Genomic DNA, 23,709 nt, shown 5'->3' with positions numbered 1-23,709 from the left:
GGATGGCTCTGTGGCCTCTGCCTCAGGCGCTAGAGTGGCTCTGGTTGCAACAGAGCGAAGCCCCAGATGGGCAGAGCATCGCCCCCTGGTGGGCGTGCCAGGTGGATCCCGGTCGGGCCCATGCGGGAGTCTGTTTGACTGCCTCCCCGTTTCTGGCTTTGTAAAAATACAAAACAAACAAACAAACAACAAAAAAAAACCTGTCATTTTTAGATACATAATCTTGTATACAGAAGACCATTAGAAATTTCAAAATATCTACTAGAATTATGTTTTTATTAATTTATTCAGTTTGCCTGGTGCAGTGGATAGAGCATTGGCCTGGGACTCTGAGGGCCCAGGTTTGAAACCACGAGGTTGCCAGCTTGAGTGCAGACTCATCTGGCTTGAGCATGGGCTCACCAGCTTGAGCACAGGGTCACCGGCTTGAGCATAGGATCATAGACATGACCCCATGGTCACTGGCTTGACCACAAAAGTTGCTGGCTTGAAGCCCAAGGTCCCTGGCTTGAGCAAGGGGTCACTGGCTCAGCTGCAGTCCCCCAGTCAAGGCATATATCAGAAAGCAATCAATGAACAACTAAAGTGCCACAACTACGAGTTGATGAGTTGATGCTTCTCATCTCTTTTTTTGTCTGTCCATTCATCTCTCTTTCTCTCTTAAAAAAAAAAAAAAAAAAGACTTGCCCTGGCTAGTTGGCTCAGTGGTACAGTGTTGGGCCAGCCTGTGGAGGTCCCAGGTTTGATTCCCAGTCAGGGCACACAGGAAAAGCGGTCATCTGCTTCTCCACCCCTCCCACCACCCCATCCCACCCCCACCATGACTCATCCAAGCAAGTTGTCCCCCAGACGCTGAAGATGGCACCATAGCCTCACCTCAGGCATTAAAATAGCTTGGTTGCCGAGGCAACAGAGCAAGGGTCCCAGATGAGCAAAACATTGCCACCTAGTGGACTTGCCCGGTGGATCCCTGTCACTTAATAATTAAAAGAAAAAAATTTTATTAATTATATAGAGAAGAGAGAGACAGAGAGAGGGTACAGGGAGGAGCAGGAAGCAGCAACTCCCATATGTGCCTTGGCCAGGCAAGCCCAGGGTTTCAAACGAGCAACCTCAGCGTTCCAGTTCGACACTTTATCCACTGTGAAACCACAGGTCAGGCAATTATATTTTATGTTTTTTTAAGACTATTCATTTTAGAGAAAAGAGAGAGAGAGAGAGAGAGTCTACTAAAATTAAAAAGTTTGTCAAGCTCTGGCTGGGTAACTCAGTTTTAATTTTATTTATTGATTTTACAGAGAGGAAATATTTCCATATTGCTTCTTTTTTTATTATTCATTTTTTAGAAAGGAGAGAGAGAGGGGGAGAGAGAGAGAAGAGAAAGAGAAGGGGGGAGGAGCAGGAAGCATCAACTCCCATATGTGCCTTGACCAGGCAAGCCCAGGGTTTCGAACCGGCGACCTTAGCATTTCCAGGTTGACACTTTATCCACTGCGCCACCACAGGTCAGGCATTTCCATATTGCTTCTTGATTGGCATTCTCATTTGCAATTTTTTTCACCTATAAACAGAATGAATATTACTACGGGCACTTAGAAAACGCGCTGATGAACGTTAAAAAAGAGTAAGGAATGTAAATTTGTGATTCCCACATTGGGCGGCTGCCCAGGCACCCACCCTAGAGAGATTCCTGATTACAAGTGCCATTTTAACAACCGGTTCACCCAACTCAACAAAAAATTAGGTATTGGTTCTGCCCAACTGGTATGAACCAGCTGAATCCCACCACTGTGCTTTTTATATGTGCCTTTACAGGGCAAGCCCAGGGTTTCAAACCAGCAACCTCAGCATTCCAAGTTGGAGCATTATCCACTGCGCCACCACAGGCCAGTCTTAATATTTTTTTATTTTTATTTTTATTTTTTTTCCATTTTTCTGAAGCTGGAAACGGGGAGAGACAGTCAGACAGACTCCCGCATGCGCCCGACCAAGATCCACCCGGCACGCCCACCAGGGGCTACGCTCTGCCCATCCTGGGCGTCGCCATATTGCGACCAGAGCCACTCTAGCGCCTGAGGGAGAGGCCAAGGAGCCATCCCCAGCGCCCCGGCCATCTTTGCTCCAATGGAGCCCCGGCTGCGGGAGGAGAAGAGAGAGACAGAGAGGAAAGCGCGGCGGAGGGGTGGAGAAGCAAATGGGCGCTTCTCCTGTGTGCCCTGGCCGGGAATCAAACCCGGGTCCTCCGCACGCTAGGCCGACGCTCTACCGCTGAGCCAACTGGCCAGGGCCAGTCTTAATATTTTTAAAATGTTAAAGTTTTCATATGACCCAACAATTTCACCTGAAGGTATCTATCCTAGAGAAATTAAAACATGCCCACGCAAGATGTGTGTAAGCATGAGACTGTTTATAGTAACGTTATTCTGAATATAGCTGAAAAGGAAACAATTCAAATACGCACTGACTTGTAAATGGAAAACCAAAAAACTCCAAAATACTAATATCAGTATATATGCTACACTGGGAATCACAGAAACCTTATGCTGAAACTGTAGACAAAAAAGAGCACATATTGTATAATTATGTAAAACGTCCAGAAGTGACACATTTATAAAGGCAAAAGCAGATCAGTGGTTGCCTAATGTAAGGGAATAAGAACAAGGTTTACCTGTAATCTCACAGAAGCAATTTTTAGGGGATGATGCAACTTCTTTAAAACTGAATTGTGGGGCCCTGGTATATTGGCTCGGTGGATAGAGCCTCAGCCCAGTGTGCGGATGTCCCGAGTTCAAACCCCAGTCAGGGCACACAATAAAAAATGACCATCTGAGCCTGACCTGTGGTGGCGCAGTGGATAAAGCTTCGACCTGGAATGCTGAGGTCACTGGTTCAAAACCCTGGGCTTGCCTGGTCAAGGCACATATGGGAGTTGATGCTTCCTGCTCCTCCCTTCTCTCTCTCTCTCTCTCTCTCTTTCTCTCTCACTCTCTCTCCTCTCTAAAAAAAATGAATAAATAAATAAAGTTTTAAAAAAATGACCATCTCAGCAGACAGTTATCCCTTTCTAGTCTGGCTTGTAGGACTCTAGAGGGAGTCAGTCTGCAACAGTAAGTGGCGAGTCCTTCTGTCCAGCATCAGTGTTTTGTTTTGTTTTTTTGGGGGGGGCTTATTTATTCATTTTAGAAAGAAGAGAGAGAGGGAGAGAAGAGAGAAACAGAAGGGGGAGGAGCAGGAAGCATCAACTCCCATACGTGCCTTGACCAGGCAAGCCCAGGGTTTCGAACCGACGACCTCAGCATTTCCAGGTCGACGCTTTATCCACTGCGCCACCACAGGTCAGGCCCAGTGTCAGTGTTTTGATGGTGGCTTTAGACTTGCCAGATATTACTGATTGACTGCAGGTGAATCAGGCCCTCCATGGAAAGCTGTTCAGTGAATCTGATTGCTTCCTCTCCTTTCAGTGATGTAAAGACAGCGGAGGTTGCCCAAACAGCACAAGTCCCAAAGCGGAAGCGAGAGAGTGAAAGTGATGCAGGTTCACCAGTGTCTCCACAGCTGGTCAAGGAGAAGAAGAAGAAGAAGAAGAAAGACAAGAAAGCCAAAGCCGCTCTGGAGGCCGCAGCTGCTGTGGGAGATGGGGATAGTGATACCACCACCAAGAAGAAGAAGAAGAAGGAGAAGAAAATAAAAGTGGAGGTCGTTTCGGATTAGTGGACATCACTTAAATACTGTGTCCAGCTGGGAGGAGAAATTAAAGCCTTATTGAGTGAACATAGTTCTTTTTGTTCTTGAGGGAATGGAACATAGGTCCCAGAAAGGGCAGAGAGTTGAGGCACGTTTTAGCTGCTAGCCGAGACCTCGGTGATGTTACCTGGTGTGGTCATCCCATCCTGTCCTGTTTTAAGGATATGGGTGCAGGAGGGAGATGTTGGAAAGCCTTGCCTTCAGACTCAACTCTGCCTAGTAACCGTACACAGCTGTTTCCTGATGGCTATTTTAACATCTGGTCCTTGACTCATTTCTCTGTCACTCCTCCACACCCCTCTGTTTAAAAAGTTTAAATAAGCCAGGGTTGCAGGTTTGGTCCCCAGTCAGGGTACATACAGGAATCAACCAAAGAATGCATAAATAAGGGGGACAACAAATTGATCTCTCTAAAATCAATAAATAAAAGGGGCAGGAGAATGTGTATGTAGCAGGTAACCCTCTTCCCTATGGCCAGGGAGGCAGTGCTTTAAGTAAAGTTTAAAAATTGTGCAATGGGCCCTGGCCGGTTGGCTAAGCCGTAGAGCGTCGGCCTAGCGTGCGAAGGACCCGGGTTCGATTCCGGCCAGGGCACACAGGAGAAGAGCCCATTTGCTTCTCCACCCCTCCACCGCGCCTTCCTCTCTGTCCCTCTCTTCCCCTTCCGCAGCCGGGGCTCCATTGGAGCAAAGATGGCCAGGCGCTGGGGATGGCTCTGTGGCCTCTGCCTCAGGCGCTAGAGTGGCTCTGGTCGCAACGTGGCGACGCCCAGGATGGGCAGAGCATCGCCCCCTGGTGGGCAGAGCGTCGCCCATGGTGGGCATGCCGGGTGGATCCCGGTCGGGCGCATGCGGGAGTCTGTCTGACTGTCTCTCCCTGTTTCCAGCTTCAGAAAAAAATGCAAAAAAAATAAATAAATTGTGCAATGGTGTAAGCAAATCTTGAAAATATAATAATAACCGTGTTTGCTGGAGGGAGGGGTAAATCTCCAGTGAGTTCAGAGCCCCCTTTGTTCCATAGCTCTCCCGGATAACGGCCTGGCGAGGACTCCCAGTCTTTCATCTCAGCTATTTCTACAAGTCTAGCAGTTTGTACTTATTCAAGCTTCTGTGTTTGGCGTCATGTACCTTGATCTATCTGGCTGCTTCTGTTTGTGGCAGAATCCAAGTGTGTTCTTTAAAAAGATGCAATGAGTCATTGCTGGGAGAAGGCGGTTGTAAATTTTTACTTATTAAAATTACATTTAAAAAAAAATGACCATCTGTTTCTCTTCTGTCCCTGTCCCCCTTCTCTCTCTCTTTCCCTCTTGTAGCCAGTGGCTCAACTGGTTTGAGCATCAAACTCTGGCATTGAGGATAGCTCGGTTGGTCTGAGCATCAGCCCCAGACAGGGGTTGCAGGGTCTGAACCCTGGTCCAGGCACATGCAGGAATCTGTCTCTCTACCTCCCCTCCTCTCACTTGAAAAAACAAACAAACAAAAACCTGAATTGTATTAAGGATTTTACAACACTAAATTGACAAAAGTATTTTAAACTTGAAATGTTTGTAAATGATACCTCAGTAAAAGTGGTTTTTTAAAAGTACTTCAGTCAGACCTGATCAGGCGGTGGCACAGTGGATAGAGCATCTACCTGAGATGATCCCAGGTTCAAAACCCCAAGGTCACTGGCTTGAGCGCATACTCTCTAGCTTAAGCACAGGGTTGCCAACTTGAGTGTTTGATCATAAACATGATTTCAGGGTCTCTGGCTTGAGCCCAAAGGTTACTGGCTTGAAGGCCAAGGTCACTGGCTTGAGCAAGGGGTTACTGACTCAGCTGGAGCACCCCGGTCAAGGCACGTATATGAAGTAATCAATGTACAACTAAAGTGAAAGCAATTATGAGTTGATGTTTCTTACCTCCTCTCTACCTTCCTTTCTCTCACTTTCTCTTTCTCAAAAAAACAACAACAAAGGATCACACATTTAAGCTGAAATATTTATTTAGCGTCCTTATATTAATAGACTATCTTCTGATTTTTTTGTCATTTGATATTTTTGAACATGCCAGGCTAGTTGTTTTACACCGTCCCACATTTTGAATTTGTCTAATTGTTTCCTCCAGATCAAAAACAGGTTAAAGCCTTTTGGCAAGCATAAATATGTAAGTGATATTTCGTATCTGCCACACAGTCACATCATTTTAATTTGTTCTATTATTGGTGATACTAAGTTTGATCACTTGGTGAAATTATGGCATCTGTCATTGTAAAACTAAATGTAATTAACAATTTACCCCGATGTAATTAACAATTTACCTGTGGAAGGTTACTTTGAAATCCTGAAATCATACTATATTTTCCTGTTCTGTTTTGTTTTGTGGCAGAAAGAGTCAGAGAGAGGGACAGACCGGGACAGACAGGAAGGGAGAAAGATGAGAAATATCAATTCGTTGCGGTTCCTTAGTTGTTCATTGATTGCTTTCTCATATGTGCCTTGACCGCGGGCCTTCAGCAGACCGAGTAACCCCTTGCTCGAGCCAGCGACCTTGGGTCTAAGCTGGTGAGCTTTTGCTCAAACTGGATGAGCCCGCGCTCAAGCTGGCAACCTCGGGGTCTTGAACCTGGGTCTTCCACATCCCAGTCCGACGCTCTATCCACTGCACCACTGCCTGGTCAGGTGAAATCACACTGTTTTCCAACAAATTATCACTCAATGGTTTTTAAGTCCGTTGATAATCGTCATCTGAATAAATTCTTAAATTGACAGCTGCAGGCCTGACCTGTGGTGGCGCAGTGGATAAAGCGTCGACCTGGAAATGCTGAGGTCGCCGGTTCAAAACCCTGGGCTTGCCTGGTCAAGGCACATATGGGAGTTGATGCTTCCAGCTTCTCTCCCCTTCTCTCTCTCTGTCTCTCCTCTTTCTCTCTCTGTCTCTCTCTCTCCTCTCTAAAAAAAGGAATAAATAAATAAAAATTTAAAAAAAACAAGAAAAAAAAAGACTGCTTAAAAAAATTCACAGCTGCAATATTATTTTTTTTAATTTTAAAAGATTTTATTTATTTAAATGTTTATTTTATTGATTTTACAGAGAGGAAGGGAGAGAGCAGGAGAGAGAAACGCCTGCTCTTGTATTTGCCCTGACCAGGGATTGAACCAGCAACCTCTGCACTTCCTGATGTTGCTCCAACCAACCAAGCTATCCGTCCAAAGCTAAGATTTTATTTCTTGATTAGAGAGAGGAGAGAGAGAAAGAGAGAGAGAGGAGAAGGAAGAGCAGGAAGTATAAACTCTCAGCAGCTGCTTCTTGTATGCACCTCGACAGGACAAGCCCAGGCTTTCAAACCAGCGACCTCAGCATTCCAGGTTGACATCGATCCACTGCACCACCACAGGTTAGGTGCAATCAAGATTTAAATTCCATCATCCTGTCTACATTTATTAACTGTCATTCTTCTGTCATGTCTAACACTAACCTTCCCTTCCCTTTTTTTTAGTCTCCTTATAGACTCAGGGATCTAACGTATTTTAAATATATCAATATATATTGAACCGGCAACCTCTGCACTTTAAATATATATATTGATCCAGCAACCTCTGCACTTCCTGATGTTGCTCCAATATATATATAATGCTCTCTCTCTATATAATTTTTTTTGTACTTTTCTGAAGCTGGAAACGGGGAGGCAGTCAGACAGACTCCCGCATGCGCCCGACCAGGATCCACCTGGCATGCCCACCAGGGGGTGATGCTCTGCCCATCTTGGGGCATCGCTCTGCTGCAATCAGAGCTATTCTAGTGACTGAGGCAGAGGCCACAGAGCCATCCTCAGCGTCCGGGCCAACTTTGCTCCAGTGGAGCCTTGGCTGCGGGAGGGGAAGAGAGAGACAGAGAGGAAGGAGGGGGGAGGGGTGGAGAAGCAGATGGGCGCTTCTCCTGTGTGCCCTGGCCGGGAATCGAACCCAGGACTCCTGCACGCCAGGCCGACGCTCTACCACTGAGCCAACTGGCCAGGGCCTATATATAATTTTTAAAAATTATTGGTTTCTTGAGTGACAGGCTACCTGGCCAGGAGACACTTTAACAAACTATAGAAACGATCCCTGAAAGTATAGTCTTGATAAGACACTTTAAGCCTGACCTGTGGTGGTGCAGTGGATAAAGCGTCGGCCTGGAAATGCTGAGGTTGCCGGTTTGAAACCCTGGGCTTGCCTGGTCAAGGCACATATGGGAGTTGATGCTTCCTGCTCCTCCCCCCTCTCTCTCTCTCTCTGTCTCTCTCTCTTCTCTCTCTCTCCTTTCTAAAATGAATAAAAAAAAAAAGACACTTTAAGAAAACATTTTATATATGTATGTATGTATGTATGTATGTATTTGAGAGAGCAAGACAGGAATTGAGAGAGATGAGAAGCATCAGTTCTTCGTTGCAGCACCTTAGTTGTTCATTGATTGCTTCCTCATATGTGCCTTGACTGGGAGGCTCCAGTCAATCCAGTGACCCCTTGCTCAAGCCAGCAAACTTGGGTTCAAGCCAGTGACCTTGGGCTTCAAGCCACTGACCTTTGAGCTCAAGCCAGCAACCATGGGGTTATATCTACACTCCCATGGTCAAGCCAACAATCCCACGCTGAAGTTGGTAAGCCCATGTGTGCTCAAGCCGGCAACCTCAGGGTTTCCAACCTGGGTCCTCAGTGTCCCAGGCCAACCCTCTATCCACTGGGCTACCTTCTGGTCAGATTTTATTTATTTATTAAAAGATTTTATTTATAATATGACCTGTGGTGGCGCAGTGGATAAAACATTGACCTGAAATGTTCAGGTCGCCAGTTTGAAACTCTGGGCTTGCCTGGTCAAGGCACATATGGGGAGTTGATACTTCCTGCTCTTCCCTCCTGCCACTTTCTCTCTGTCTCTTCACTCTCTCTAAAAAATTAATAAAAATAAAATCTTAAAAAAAATTTGTTCATTGCTTGCTTATTTTATGTGCCTTGACCAGGCAAGCCCAGAGTTTCAAACCAGTGACCTCAGTGTTCCAGGTCGACGCTCTATCTGCTGTACCACCACAGACCAGGCTATTTTTTAGTTTGCTCACTTTTTTTTTTTTTTTTTTAGATTTTTTTTTTTATTTATTTTTATTAGAGAGAGAGAGGAGAGAGAGAGAGGGAGAGATAGAGAACAGGAAGCATCAACTCCCATATGTGCCTTGACCAGGCGAGCCCAGGGTTTTGAACCGGCGACCTCAGCATTCCAGGTCGACGCTTTATCCACTGCGCCACCACAGGTCAGGCAGACCAGGCTATTTTTTAAAAAATTTTATTTATTGATTAATTTTAGGGAGAGAGAGAGAGAGAGAGAGAGAGAGAGAACCTTCCTTCAATCTGTTTCTGTATGTACTCTGGCTGGTGATTTAACTGGCAACTTTTGCATTTGGGGAAGTTGTTCTAAACAACCCAGACATCTGGCCAGGGCCATGGTATTTAAAAAAAAATTTTTTTTTTTAATTCATTTTAGAGAGGAGAGGGAGAGACAGAGAGAGGAGAGACAGAGAGAGAGAAGTAGGGGAGGAGCTGGAAGCATCAACTCCCATATGTGCCTTGATCAGGCAAGCCCAGGGTTTCAAACCGGCAACCTCAGCATTTCCAGGTCAACGCTTTATCCCCAGGGCCATGGTATTTAAAGACCAATAGAACAAGATCAAGAGCCCATAACAACATAAAATGCATTAGTAACTTTGGCCAGGTAGTTAAGTTGGTTAGAGTGTCGTCCAATATACCAAAGTTGTGGGTTGGAACCCCCTTCAGGGAATATACAAGAATCAACCCATAAAAGCCCTGGCTGGATGGCTTTGGAACGTCATCCCAGAGTGCGGAGGTTGCTGGTTCGATTCCCCAGTCAGGGCACATACAGGAACAACTTCATGTTCTTGTCTTTCTGCTTGCCTCTCTCAAAAACCAAAAATAAGAGTCATCCTGGCTGGATAGCTTGGTTGGTTAGAGCATAATCTTGATATGCAGAGGTTGTGGGTTTGATCCCTGGTTGGGGCACATACAGAGACAGATAGGTGATTTTGTCTCTCTAAAAATCAGTAAATAAATTTTTTTAAAAGTGGTCTAAAAATCAATAAATTAAAGAAAGAAAGAAAGAAAGAGAAAGAACTAATGAATGCATAGATAAGTGGAACAAATCAATGTCTCTCTCTAATCAAATAAACATATTTTTACAATATTTCATTTATTGATTTTAGAGAGAGGAGAGAGGGGAGGGAAGGGGAGCAGGAAACATCAACACATAGTAGCTGCTTCTCCTACGTGCCTTGATTGGGCAAGCCCTGGGTTTCAAAGCAGTGAGGTCAGCATTCCAGGTTGACGTTTTATCCACTGCTAATCAAATAAATATTTAAAAAATTGAAAATACATTAGTATTTTCTTGAAAAAATCACTAAATGTGACTATATTAAAAAACAACAAAACTCTGTTCTTCAAATGACCCCCTTTAAGGAAATGTAAAGAGGTTCAGAAAAATACAAAAAAAAAAAAAAAGAAAAGAAAAGAAAAGGAAGTGTAAAGGCAATCAGAGCAGAAGATATTTTCAACATATTGGGTTGGGGAATAAGTTCGTAGCGTTTTTTTTTGTTTTTTTTTGTTTTTTTTTGTTTTTGTTTTTTTTTTTTTTTTTTAATTTTTATTTATTTATTCATTTTAGAGAGGAGGGGGGAGATAGATAGAGAGAGAGAGAGATTGAGAGATTGAGAGAGAGAGAGAGAGAGAGAGAGAGAGAAGGGGGAGGAGCAGGAAGCATCAACTCCCATATGTGCCTTGACCAGGCAAGCCCAGGGTTTTGAACCGGCAACCTCAGTGTTTCTAGGTTGACGCTTTATCCACTGCGCCACCACAGGTCAGGCAGTTCGTAGCGTTTTTACCGAAGACTTTTATTTAAACAAAAAACAATAATTATATCAATAAGTTAATCAATTATATATTCACCATTGCTGTTTACAACCTCTTCCCACCTCTCGACCAATTTGTTGATGCCGTTCCGCCAAAAATCGCCTGGTCTGGTGTCAAAGAAGTTGTTGAGCCAGTTAAGGACCTCTTTGTTATCGAAGGTAACGCCCTTCATATGGTTTGACAGGGAGCGGAAAAGATGGTAATCGGTCGGTGCAAGGTCCGGAGAATACGGCGGATACTGAAGGACCTCCCATTCGAGCTCTTGGAGTGCGGCTTTGACGACTTGTGCAACATGGGGCCTGGCGTTGTCGTGAAGGAGTATGGTTTGACCATGTCGATCAGGTCTTTTCAGTCGAATAGCCTCATTCACGCGGTGTCGCTGGGCAATGTAGAGCTCCTTGTTGACCGTGGCATTCTTTTCAAGCATTTCCCAGTTCTTCATCGAATTCAGAAGGCCTTCCGCTGCGGCACGTGTCATCGACATCAAAGTCGCCATTTTTTAACTTTGCAAACCATTTCCGTGCTGTAGACTCACCTATGACACCTTCTCCATACACGTCGCAAATGTCCCAGGCTGCTTCGGCAGCTTTTTGACCTCGATGAAAAGCAAAGAAGAGCAGGTGTCGAAAATGTTGATTTTTGCCTCCTGGGTATTCCATTTCTGAGCCTCAAAACTAATAAAAAATTAAATAACTCAAAAATACAATTAACATAGTTTTGTAGAGCAGAAAGAGTTTTATCAAATGAATACTTACCCTTTGCCAAACAGCAAACAAATCATTGTAAAATAAAAAAATATATAAAAACGCTACGAATTTATTCCCCAACCCAATATATAACTTGACAAAGGACTTGTGTCCAGAATAAAGTACCCACTTCTACCAATCAGTAAGAGACAACCCCAAAGAAATATGGGCAAGAGACTTGAACATGCACTTCAAAAAAATGGATGTCCAGCCTGACCAGGTGATGGTGCAGTGGATAAAGCGTTGAACTGGGATGTGGAAGGACCCAGGTTCGAGACCCCGAGGTCGCCAGCTTGAGCGCAGGCTCATCTGGCTTGAGCAAAAGTTCACCAGCTTGGACCCAGGGTTGCTGGCTCCAGCAAGAGGTTACTCAGTCTGCTGAAGGCCCGCGGTCAAGGCACATATGAGAAAGTAATCAATGAACAACTAAGAAGTCACAACACGCAACGAAAAACTAATGATTGATGCTTCTCATCTCTTCTTTCCTGTCTGTCAGCCCCTGTCTATCTCTCTGACTCTCTGTCTTTGTAAAAAAAAAAAAAAAAAAAAAAAGGATGTCCAAATGGCTGATAAACATATCAGAAGTGCTCTCAATCTTTATAGTAATCAGAAAAATTAAAATCAGTGTTAGGGAAGAACTAAAATTTGTAAATATTGGCAAGATTATGAAATATCAACAGAAAATTCTCCTACATTGGTGGTGGAATTGTAAATTGGTAACAAAATTTAGAAAACAACTTAGTGTTATCAAGTTCAAACATATTCAACCTTATGATTCAACAATTACACTCCTAGGTATAGATCCAATAGAAATGTGTGCACAGGCACAAAAGCACAAGAATGTTAATTGTAGCACTTAATAGGCAAAAACTGGAAACAGTCCCAAAGTCTATTATCAGTAGATCATCTGCAGTATATTTATACAATCAACTACAGGGAGTCCTAAGGTTATGGCAGTCTTGACATATGATGTTTTGAGTTTAAGACACTCATTCCCAGAAAAGTTGTAATAAATTGGCCCTGACCAGTTGGCTCAGTGGTAGAGAATTGGCCCGGCATGTGGAAGTCCCAGGTTCAATTCCCAGTCAGGGCACACATAAGCACCCATCTGCTTCTCCACCCTTCCCCTCTCCTTTCTAACTCTCTCTTCCTCTCCCACAGCCAAGGTTCCATTGGGGCAAATTTGGCCCGTGTGCTGAGGATGGTTCCATGGCCTCCACCTCAGGCACTAGAATGGTTCCAGTTGCAGTGGAGCAACGTCCCAGATGGACGGAGCATTGCCCCCTGGTGGGCATGCCTGGTGGATCTCGGTTGGGCGCATGCGGGAGTCTGTTTGTCTGTCTGCCTCCCTTTGCTTCTCATTTTGGAAAAATACAGAAAAAAAACCTGTAAAAATTTGAGATGTGAGTATTTCAGTTTATGCTGTTAGCATTGTACTTAGAGACTACATGGGCAAACTAGTTCCAGATGAGCCTGGAACAATTCTTTAAGAAGGTAGAGAGGCTTGCAACAGATCCTGTACCTCTACATCAGCTGCTTCTTGAGATGAAACACCTCAAGTACAGGTAGAATCATCTCCAGCATCTTCTGCATGTTCCTTTGGCAATACTGATTCACCTGACCAGTATCTCCAGTACTTTCTGCAGGTTTTCCTGCCTCTCCAGATTTCTTCTAATAGGTCACTCTCTTCCACCTTGCAATGCCCGTTCCAGTGTGCAAGCCAACCACAGGAATAACAGTAAGGAATTATTTTTACACTCATTTTTTTATGTTAATAAAGTACAGTGTAGAGTACGGTATATTTATGTCCTTTTCCTTTTTCTGTGGCTTGGTTGTTTTTATGTTCTAGATTATGATTTTACAACTGTGTTAGATTAGGTAACTTAGGCTAGGGTGTGTTTTGACTTACACCAGAATTTGGGTTACATCACTGTCATAGGAACAGAACTGTCATAACCTAAGGACACCCTGTATTCTGAAGCAATAAAAATGAATTGTAATTACATGGAAGAACTTCACAAATGATACAGAGAAAAAGGTAGAGGTTCAAGAACATTGAAAGGCAGAAACCATATGCCAAACTGAAAACACAAGGCTAGGGTGTTCAGAGGAAAATTTATTTAAAAAACACCTGGGTGCAAGTGGGCTGAGACCAAGAAATGATGTCAGCCCTGAGCTGCAGGAAGGAGTGTTAGATACCGGGGCTAGGGGCGGATTAGCAAATCTTGGTTTTTGGCCTTGGTCACAGACTTGATGAATAGGAGGTGGGTTGCAGAAGCACCTCCTCTTCAAGTGTTTTTGAGGTATCACAGGCCTAATCAGTGTGGTCCTATCTGGTGTCCTTGGTAAATTTTGAAGACAGCTGGAGTCAGATATCTCCCAGGAACAGCTGGGGCCTGGCACCTCTTGGAATTATCTGTGAAATTTCTCTTACAGACTCTTGTTTTCTTTAGGATAAAAAGTAAAGATTTAATATTGGTGAACTAAGTTTCTAATTCACAGGCTTTAACTTTTTACAGTAAATCCTGTGGTTAGGCTTTTATAAACAACTTTGTGATTTAAACTGCCTTAACTGTCAGATCCCTCCCCAGTATAAGCTTTTCCTGATATTCCTGGAAAGGTAAACTTTTTTTTTTTTTGTATTTTTCTGAAGCTGCAAACGGGGAGGCAGTCAGACAGACTCCTGCATGCGCCCAACAGGGATCCACCCGGCACGCCCACCAGGGGGCGATGCTCTGCCCATTGGGGCGTCACTCTGTTGCGACCAGAGCCATTCTAGCGCCTGGGGCAGAGGCCAAGGAGCCATCCCCAGCGCCCGGGCCATCTTTTGCTCCAATGGAGGCTTGGCTGCGGGAGGGGAAGAGAGTCAGAGAAGAAGGAGAGGGGGAGGGGTGAAGCAGATGGGCGCCTCTCCTGTGTGCCCTGGCCAGGAACCCGGGACTTCCACACGCCAGGCCAACGCTCTACCACTGAGCCAACCGGCCAGGGCCGGTAAACTTTTTGCTACATTTCAAAGTAAAGGTCAGGAAGCCATTACAAGAGAATAGCAAAAAAGTTAACTATAACCATATAGTGGGGGATGAGATGAGAATGTTCTGTTTCAACAGAACAGGCCCTTCTTCCTCCTTTGGGCCTGCATTGCTCTCAGGATGGCAGCTGAGCAGCCATTTTATCAGGAAGGCTATGTATTTTGGAGTTTCCCTGAAGGAAACTCAAGGGAAACATCCAGTTTTCTAACAAGGTTTTATTTTTGCCTGAAGCTTCAGTATCCCTTTGAGAATAAATAAAAGCTGCAAGAGCACATATACTAAAATTGAAACAGAGAGAAGACTAGCACAGCCCCTGCTCAAAGGCCACTGGCAAATTCATGAAGCTGGCCATATTTTATTTTATTTATTCATTTTAAGAGAGAGGGAGAAGGGGGTAGGAGCAGGAAGCATCAACTCCCATATGTGCCTTGACCAGGAAAGCCTAGGTTTTCGAACCAGCGACTGCAGTGTTCCAGATCGCTTTATCCAATGCACTGCCACAGGTCAGGCCAAAAGCTGGCCATATTTTAAAAAACGTTTGGTTAGCGCTGCCAGAGAATCCACGTGAGATGCAAAGAAAACAACAACAAGGATCCAGCTTGGCGAATAGGTTCCGGAACCTACAACTTCCGTCGTGGGCCCCGCCCCTTGACAGTCAAGAGTAAGCAGTACTGGTCCACGCCAGGAAGAGGCGGGGTTGTGGGGCTGTCTATAAAGTCCAATGAGTCGCTTATCCTCTAAGAAAAGTACATCTTTGGACCAATAGGGAGCAGAGAATATGGCCCCGCCTACAAACCAGCAGAGCCAATCGGTTGAAAGTAGCGAGTGGGCAGGAGGCGACTTTACAACCCAGTGAAGCCGCGCAGCATGGCGGGCGGGGCAAAGGAGGTGCTCACTTTGCAGTTAGGACATTTTGCGGGTTTCGTGGGAGCGCACTGGTGGAATCAGCAGGTGAGGTCTTTAGGCGGCTGCCCCAGCGGAGCTTTTCCAGATCCCCCGTCCTTACTTCCGGCTTGGCCACATGAGCCACTCCCGAGTCCAGTCCTTCTGTGCCTCCACAGGATGCTGCACTGCGCGAACCGACCCATGTCCAGGAGCCCCCGGGGGAACTATGCCCCGATGTCCTGTACCGGACCGGCCAAACGCTGCACGGCCAGGAGACGTACACGCCCAGACTCATCCTCATGGATTTGAAGGGTGAGGCAGTGGCCGGGGTCAGCCAATGCCCATTTTCTTCTTCTAGGGCGGAGTTTCTAGCATCCCTAAGCTTCAAGAGTTTCCGAACATAGTAGGCTCAAGGGCAGAGATGCGTTGCCTAAGGAGAGATAACCGCAATATTCAAAGACCCCCACGGACGCGACAAGGCAAAACTTCATCCCGTTCAAGACCCATGTCTGGAATGGACTGCTTGTCCCTAGAGACCCTTGGGTGTGTTCTCTGTCCCAGGTCCCACAGCTAAGGATGGAATCTAGATTCTCTTAGGCAAGTCTTTTTTTCCCCTCCAACTCATGTATATAGTCATGAAAACTTGGAAGCGCTAAGTGCTGGAGGCATGGTGACAGCAGGTTGTCAGGTGAGCAGAGGAAGGTTAGCTGAAGGCTGGGAGGGCTTTAATCTAACATTGCCTGTTTTTTGTGTGCAGGTAGTTTAAGCTCCCTAAAAGAAGAAAGTGGACTCTACAGGGACAAGCAACTAGACGCTGGAATAGCATGGTATTTAAGATTTGGAGAAGGGTGGAAAATGTTTACGGGAAGCTGGAAAACAAATGGAAACTATGACCAGTCTTCAATTCCTTTCAGGCAGGGGAAGCTCACCACACACAAAGAGGAACTCTGTTCCAAGAACCCTTATCTCCAGGATCTTCTGAGTGCAGAGGTGAGGGTCTCTGCCTGAACTTTTTTCAATTTTTTAATTTCGATTTGAGATTTTTTGTTCCACTTATCTATGCATTCATTGGTTGATTTTTTAAAAAGATTTTATTGATTTTTGAGAGGAGAGAGGGAGAACAGTGGTAAGAGGGGCAAGGAGAGGGAAGCATCAATTCATAGTTGCTTCTCGCATGCGCCTTGACCCAGCAAGCTCAGGGTTTAGTAGAACCTGCAGCCTCAGCATTCCAGGTCGACGCTTTACCTACTGAGCCACCACAGGTCAGTTCCATGGGATCATTCTTGTATGTGCCCTGACCAGGGCTAGAACCTGCAATGTTGATGTAAGTGAGCTACCTGGACAGGTTTTTTTTTTCTTCTTCAAATTATAAGAAAAAGTTTAATTAGAAAGCCACAGACTTAGGAAAAGTGAGCTGTAGAAGAAATGGGCTAAGGAAACAAGTTAGAGATGCAAAAAAAGGGCCTTTGGGGCTGGGGAGGGGGAAAGAGGGACTTTTAAACCCAGTGCTACCACCAGAGTGCCTTTCCTGGGGCAGAGAAATAGAGGATTTTTAATAATCTTAAATGCCTTAGAGTAGTATTTTGGAAAAAAGCACTTTTCTTCTTCAAGGACTGCATGAACAGAAAGAGGGTGATAGGGTGTGGCCAGCAAAATCAGGGGGGGATAAATCTTTTGCCTTTAGACTGCCTGGAACTAAATGTAGATTTTTCTCATTCCTTCTAGGGAGTCCTGAGTAGTGATGGTATCTGGAGGGTCAAATCCATTCCCAATGGCAAAGGTGAGACTTGTCCAGGTACTGCAGGATAGGGAACCAGGCAGAACAGGAACATGGAGAAAGGTGTATTTCTTTGGCTTTTTCTTCAGGTCTCACACCACTCACCACTACTACAACTCCAAAGCCACTCATCCCCACAGAGGGCAGCATCAGAGTCTGGTCAGACTTCCTCAGAGTGCATCTCCATCCCCGGAGCATCTGTGTGATTCAGAAATACAACCATGATGGGTAGGGGGGACCCCCAGAGACCGAGGCAAGAAACTATAGTAGGTCTCCACCAATGTTGGATGAGGCTCTAGAAGCCCATCTTCTCCTCCCTCCCTGAAACAAGAGATTTTGGGATGGGGGTGTGGAAGAGAAGGGAGTACTTTGAGTTTTGAATTGTGTCTATGTATGATAGGGAAGCAGGTCGCCTGGAGGCTTTTGGCCAAGGGGAGAGCATCCTGAAAGAACCCAGGTACCTGGAAGAACTGGAGGACAGGCTGCACTTCTATGTGGAGGAATGTGACTACCTGCAGGTAGCGCTGTGGCATGGTGGACACTGGGGTAGAAACTCTTCTCCTCCTCCTATCTCTAACTTTCACCGCTCACCTCTCTTCAGGGCTTCCAGATCCTGTGTGACCTGCATGATGGCTTCTCTGGGGTAGGTGCTAAGGCTGCAGAGTTGCTACAAGATGAGTATTCAGGGCGAGGAATAATAACCTGGGGCCTGTTCCCTGGTCCCTACAGTCTTGGGGTGAGTAGAACTTGGGAAGAAAAAACTCACAGGGTATGGAGGGAAAAATCAGGAAATGATAGCCCATTGAGAAAGTTGCTTAAAACAAACCATGTTCTTTCATTAGGAGCCCCAGAAAAACATCTACCGTCTGTTAAACACAGCTTTCGGTCTGGTGCACCTGTCTGCTCACAGCTCTCTGGTCTGCCCCTTGTCCCTGGGTGGGAGTCTCGGACTGCGACCTGAGCCACCGGTCAACTTCCCTCACCTGCATTATGACGTAAGGCTTGGTGCTCTTGTTTTGACTGCTAGTGACAGGGACCCCAGCATGTTCATCAAGCAGCCTGTTACTGGCTCTATTCTCAAAACCTCAGCTTGAATTCAGTTATGATGCGGCCTCTTAGAGCACTGTCCTGTGCTTGTCTGTTACTGTTATGCCTCCAACTATCTTTTCCAGAGTTGAAAGACCAAGTATTCTTCCCAATCTCCTCTCTATAGGCCACTCTGCCCTTCCACTGCAGTGCCATCTTGGCTACAGCCCTGGACACGGTCACTGTTCCTTACCGCCTACATTCCTTACCAGTTTCCATGGTTCAACTGGCTGATATGCTAACCTTCTCTGGGAGAAAGGTATGAAGCTTTTTGAGAGGTGGAGTCAGAACTGAGTAAAAGCTCTATAACTTGATTTTTTTTTTTAATGTTCATTGATTTTGAAAGAGAGGAAGGGAGAGAGAGAGAGAGACAGGAACATCAATCTGTTCCCATATGTGCCCTGACCGGGAACAAACTGGCAACCTCTGTGCTTCTGGACGATGCTCTAATCAACTGACCTATTTGGCCAGGGTTCTAACTTGACTTTGTCCTTAACCTTTAAGGTGGTGACAGCTGGAGCAACCATCCCCTTCCCTTTGGCTCCAACCCAGTCCCTTCCTGATACCCTGGTGCAGTTTGGAGGGGCTACCCCATGGACCCCACTGTCTGCATGTGGGGACCCTTCTGGAACACGCTGCTTTGCCCAATCAGTGGTGCTGAGGGGTCTAGACAGAACATGCCATACCAGGTGAGGACTGGTGGTCCCTAGGAACCCTTGTCAGACTTTTGTTTCATGTCCTTTCCCCCTAATACCTCTGAACAGTCTCATGGCATTGCCCCTCTCCTCTTCCCTCTGCCCCACTTAAAAAAAAAAAAAAAAAAAAAGACTGAGCATCCTGATTCAGCCAGTGGCCTGAGAACATAATTCCTAGTTTCTTATTCACGCTGCCCTAGATGAAAGGTGATTTTGGCTTTGTTCTGGCAGTCATCTCACTCCAGGGACACCTCTGCCCTCCCTGCTCCATGCATGCACCACTGGGGAAGAAGTCCTGGCCCAATATCTGCAACAGCAGCAGCCTAGAGTCAGGAGGTCAGTAAAGGCTTGCTTGTTCCTCCTCTCCTTCCAGACCTCAGACCTCCCTTGACCCTTTCTCAACTGCTGTTCTCTTGCCCCCAGTTCTTCCCATCTGCTGCTGACTCCCTGCAAGGTGGTTCCTCCTTATCCCTGCCTCTTCTCTTCAAGCTGCAGCGAGAAGAGTTTGGTTCTGGATGATCCGCCAAGTGGGACAGGTATGTGTAGGTGAAGAAAACCAAGATTTTAAACATGGGAGATGTTTTACCTGTCACTTCCTGGATAAGTTACTTTAAATGGTCAGACATTTCTTTATTCACTCTGATTCCTGAAGAGAAGTGTTCTTCCTCTGCAGTACTAGTATACTAAGGGGACGACACACAAAATTTTTTGAGTTTTACTTTACAATCAAGTTAACTAAAGAACCAGACTTCCCTATCTATGCAACAGAGTCTCAGGGTAGAACAATAATCTGACGACAGGCCTCCCTTTTCTCTCCCTCCACAGCAGTGGAGAGCATCCCAGTGCTTGGGGCCCTCTGCTCCTCTTCATCCTTGAACCGGGCCCTGGGAGACTTGGCCAAGGAGCTCACGAAACTCGACCTGCGGCGCTGGGCCAGCTTCCTGGATGCCGGAGTGGAAGAGGGGGACCTAGATGAGCTGCTGCAGGAGCTGTGCAGTCTGGCCCAGTGCTACCAGGGCAGTGACAGCCTCATGGACTAAAGTTCCAAGGAAAGGAAAGTACTAGTTTACAATAAAAAGTGTTGGATGCAGAAGCTCAGTATCTTGGGACTGGCCACCAACATGTGCACTTAAATTTAGAAACACCGTGCTTTCAATCACAATAACTGTGTACCATCCGGACAAAAAAATGTGAAAAGGGTAGAAATGGAGCTGAGCCCCACTCTCCCTCAACGGTATTTACAAAGTAATTTTAAAGGCTTCGTGACAGACCTTGAGTGAGACGGAGGATGGCAGAGCTACGCACACCCTCAGCCTTTTTTCTTGTCCTTGGCCCCTGCTCCTCCAGCTGTGTATACTGAGTTCAAGGTGTATGCAAGCAAGGAACAAACCACCCTCCCCTCATCAGAGTGCCTGTGGGGTTTGATCCTATGCACACGACACCCACAGGCTCCCTGAGTCTCACTCATCCAGCTCCTCCTCAGACAGAAGGTCCCCATGGTCAGATAACTGGTCTGCATTGCTGGTGCTGGCTGCATCATCCTCATCCTCAGAGCTGGCCTCACAGGCGGTGTGGAAGAGCTGCATGAGCTCCCGGAATCGGTGGGAGACCTAGGAGGAGAGGTGAAAGGCTGTGTCCCTGTTCCTAAGTTAGTGGCATTTTAACATTAAGCACTACATACAAAGTTGAACAATCTTATTTGTTCTACACAGGTTGTGAAGGCTATGTTCTCCTAGATTATGAAACTCAGGTTCAGTGGCTAAATATTTTGCCCAAAGTCCTAAAACAAAACTAGAATAGGATCTCGGGACCTTTCTCTTCTAGAACCACTACACCCTGACAAGTCGAGCCCTTTCTCAGGGCAGACCTCTAAAATGAGCAGTTGGTGCTTTCTCTTAGTTGGCCAACCCATCCTCTTTATGCCAGGCCCTCTCCTCGGTTCCTCTCGGGTTCGAAGCTTTGCAGGGCTGCACCCACTCACCTCCATAGGAGTCTTATTTCCTAGCTGCTGGGAGATGATGCGAAAAGTCTGGGGCTGTGCTCCCTGCTCCTGGCACATGGTGAGAATCACACGGTCAGCTTCCCTGTAACCCATGTATCATGATTAGTCCTAAATTAGTAACACGGATGTGGTCCATATGCTTTTCACACACACAGCTCCATCCCTACCTACCTTGTCCACAGGACCACCTTTTCCCCAGTGGAGCTGACCTTGCTGTTGTTCGCACACACAGTGACTTCTGTGGCCTTTGGCTGCTGCTCCCCCTCTGGACCCTTGACCTGTATCCCACTGTCCTTAGCCGAACCTCCTGCAGGGGTTTTGGGAGAAGTCTCTGATGTGTCAATTCCTGATGAAGATTCGTGGACAAGGGACTGCTTGTCTGATGTCTTCAACCCAGCTCTGCTCGAAGGTAGCCAGCTCTCTTGAATATCTGGTTTCCCAGACACCTGTCTTCTTCCCGAGTCTCTGGTCCTTGAGGAAACATGACTCCGGAAGGAAGCAGGGGATTCAACAGCTCCAGGCCATTTCTGAGTTTCTGAAGCATCACAGACACGCATGGAAGCCTCAGAGCCGCTCACTTCCTTGTGGCCCTCCCCTTCATGCTGAAGCCTGGGGGATGCCTCAGAGCAGGAGAGAACCTCAGGTGCAGCCTGGTTTGTCTCAGTGGTGTTTAGAACAGTTCCAGTTTTGGAGGGAAGCTGAGGAGTCTCTGGTGAGCAGGGCAGTGTGTCATCCAAGAGTCGCCCTTCTGTAAGAGTCAGTTCTTGAGGGGACAGCAAAGTGTTCCCCACTGACAATCCTATTTAGGAGAAAAACAAAGATCTAAAAGTATGGACAGGAGAGAGATGCACCTAAGAATTACAAATTACCACAGAGTCACTCTGCTGAGCTACTGTAACAAAATTATAATCTGAAAGAGTGAGGTGGGGGTCAGGGCTAAAGTCACTAATAAAATAAAATCTGCCTGCCAAAGCTGAGAATGCTGTTTTTAGAATGCAAATCACAAAGGACTCGAGATAAAGGGAAAGGATTCAGGAATGGGAATAGGAAAGGTTGTATCACATGATTTTGCAGCACTCATAGTTCTGCAAGAGAATTGATGCCACAGGAAAGAAAATTAAGGCTGGACAGGAGAAGGGTTTTCTATTGGTTCATTAGTAAGAGAGGTGGTAGTCTATACCTGAAAAGACTTATTTATCCAGGTTTAAAGATGTTTTTGCTAGAAGTATGTGAGAGTAAGAAATAAAGAAAGGCTGGGCTGGCAGCCGGATTACTCACCTCGAATGGGCAGCTCTCCCTTTCGGGTACTCCTGCCAGTCCTGCTCTGGGTTGCCTCAGTGGTTTCTCGTTCCTCTGGGGCTTCCTCCTCCACCATGCCTTTGCCCTCCCCGACTTCCTTAGCACCAAGCATAGGACTCGCCTCTCGGTTGGGGCTGCCACCCACCAACTCATGCAGCTCCTTGGTCTTGTATGATTTGCTGTCACACACCTGCAGGGATGACCTTGTGGATAGAGTCTCCTGACCTCCTTTGTCTTAGGGGCCAGCAAAAGGAAGAGGCCCTGCCATGATGCTCAACAAGTCAATGAAGATGCATACCTGCTCCAAGGATTTTTAAATGCCCAGAATAGAGTGCTGGATTCAACCATTCCTTTACCTAAGGACTGTATTTTTGCTGCCAACCAATCCTTTTCTAGAGAACCAGCATTACCTCTAGAGTCTGTTTTCTTGAGACAGGTCTATTTCATTAAAAACAAACAAACAATACACACACACACATATATATGTACATACATATACGAGAATATATATATCATATATATTCCTGATTGGTGATGGTGCAGTAGATGGAGCGTTGACCTGGGACACTGAAGTCCCAGGTTCGAAACCCCAAGGATGCAAGCTTGAGCATGGGATCATAGACATGGGTCACTGGCTTGGAGTAAGGGGTCATTGGCTCAGCTGGAGCCCCCTGGTCAAGGTCAAGGCACATATGAGAAGCAATCAATGACTAACTAAAAGTACCACAACTACAAGTTGATGTTTCTCGTCTATCTCACCAACCCCCCTCCCCCGAAACAAACAAAAAAAACAACCGAAAATAACAAAATATCTAAGAAACTATTTGATCTGGTTGATTTTTTTATTTGACCTGGTTGATTTAAAAAAAAATTTATTGAGTTGAGAGGAAAGAGAGAGAGAGGGAAGCAAGGGGGAGGGGGAGCAGGAAGCATCAACTCATAGTTACTTCTTGTATGTGCCTTGACTGGGCAAGCCCAGAATTTTGAACCAGCAACCTCAGCATTCCATATTGAGGCTTTATTCACTGCATCACCACAGGTCAGGCGACCTGGTTGATTTTTATTACAACTCCAAAAGCTTGACTCGCTGGATTCTCTTTTAAATGCAAAATCCATGATACTTTTATTGATTTTTTTCTTAATTTTTATTTATTGATTTCAATGAGAGAGGAAGGGAGAGAAACAGTGGTGAGATTAAAATAATTTAACAACCGGTTCTCTGCCCTAATGCCTGTTTTAAGTATAAAAAAGTGATGTAGGCCCTGGCCAGTTGGCTCAGTGGTAGAGCGTCGGCCTGGCGTGCAGGAGTCCTGGGTTTGATTCCCGGCCAGGGCACACAGGAGAAGCGCCCATCTGCTTCTCACCCCTCCCGCTCTCCTTTCTCTCTGTCTCTCTCTTCCCCTCCCGCAGCCAAGGCTCCATTGGAGCAAAGTTGGCCCAGGTGCTGAGGATGGCTCCATGGCCTCTGCCTCAGGTGTTAGAATGGCTCTGGCTGCAACAGAGCAACGCCCCAGATGG

The 23,709-nt window shown here is 46.0% G+C and overlaps 2 protein-coding genes, 1 non-coding gene and 1 pseudogene across 10 annotated transcripts in view; 3 read left to right on the top strand and 1 right to left on the bottom strand.

Moving 5' to 3' along the window:
* The first annotated feature begins 3,044 nt into the window (after positions 1 to 3,044).
* LOC136327524 (small nucleolar RNA SNORA56) lies at positions 3,045 to 3,176 on the top strand. Its single transcript, XR_010729723.1, has one exon. It is a non-coding gene; the product is annotated as a small nucleolar RNA SNORA56 (small nucleolar RNA).
* Positions 3,177 to 14,705: 11,529 nt separating this feature from the next.
* On the top strand, positions 14,706 to 14,805 carry LOC136327390 (U6 spliceosomal RNA; annotated as a pseudogene).
* A 467-nt stretch (positions 14,806 to 15,272) lies between these two features.
* Positions 15,273 to 20,348, top strand: MSTO1 (misato mitochondrial distribution and morphology regulator 1). Of its 2 annotated transcripts, none has more exons than XM_066261873.1 (14): positions 15,273 to 15,398; positions 15,509 to 15,644; positions 16,090 to 16,159; positions 16,247 to 16,322; positions 17,058 to 17,112; positions 17,199 to 17,337; positions 17,510 to 17,627; positions 17,711 to 17,845; positions 17,952 to 18,104; positions 18,323 to 18,454; positions 18,700 to 18,884; positions 19,122 to 19,226; positions 19,314 to 19,426; positions 19,716 to 20,348. In XM_066261873.1, exons 1-14 carry the CDS (start codon positions 15,315 to 15,317, stop codon positions 19,928 to 19,930), a joined length of 1,716 nt encoding a protein of 571 aa, XP_066117970.1. In that variant the 5' UTR covers positions 15,273 to 15,314; the 3' UTR covers positions 19,931 to 20,348. The 2 variants fall into 2 exon arrangements, with proteins under 2 accessions (XP_066117970.1, XP_066117971.1); XM_066261874.1 differs by having other exon boundaries at positions 19,691 to 20,348.
* The window catches only part of GON4L (gon-4 like), a 104,555-nt gene continuing 98,061 nt past the window's right edge, over positions 17,216 to 23,709 (bottom strand). For all 7 annotated transcript variants that reach the window (XM_066261870.1, XM_066261867.1, XM_066261866.1 and 4 more), the window contains 6 exons: positions 22,171 to 22,381; positions 21,064 to 21,691; positions 20,872 to 20,974; positions 20,355 to 20,500; positions 19,477 to 19,573; positions 17,216 to 17,307 (listed from right to left, as the gene is read on the bottom strand). In XM_066261870.1, coding sequence (XP_066117967.1) covers positions 19,525 to 19,573; positions 20,355 to 20,500; positions 20,872 to 20,974; positions 21,064 to 21,691; positions 22,171 to 22,381 — 1,137 coding nt within the window. In that variant the 3' untranslated portion in view covers positions 17,216 to 17,307; positions 19,477 to 19,524. The remainder of the gene's footprint in view (positions 17,308 to 19,476; positions 19,574 to 20,354; positions 20,501 to 20,871; positions 20,975 to 21,063; positions 21,692 to 22,170; positions 22,382 to 23,709) is intronic.

Source organism: Saccopteryx bilineata, chromosome 2, assembly GCF_036850765.1.
Source record: "Saccopteryx bilineata isolate mSacBil1 chromosome 2, mSacBil1_pri_phased_curated, whole genome shotgun sequence".
NCBI classification, from domain to species: domain Eukaryota; kingdom Metazoa; phylum Chordata; class Mammalia; order Chiroptera; family Emballonuridae; genus Saccopteryx; species Saccopteryx bilineata.
This window is presented reverse-complemented; position numbering and strand designations above follow the sequence as displayed.

Excerpts from the sequence above, each read along its gene's own strand:
- MSTO1 (XM_066261873.1), top strand. The coding sequence starts at position 15,315 with ATGGCGGGCGGGGCAAAGGAGGTGCTCACTTTGCAGTTAGGACATTTT. Across the intron at positions 17,338-17,509 it reads CAGAAATACAACCATGATGG|GGAAGCAGGTCGCCTGGAGG; the intron begins GTAGGGGGGACC and ends TATGTATGATAG. Across the intron at positions 18,885-19,121 it reads GACAGAACATGCCATACCAG|TCATCTCACTCCAGGGACAC; the intron begins GTGAGGACTGGT and ends TTGTTCTGGCAG.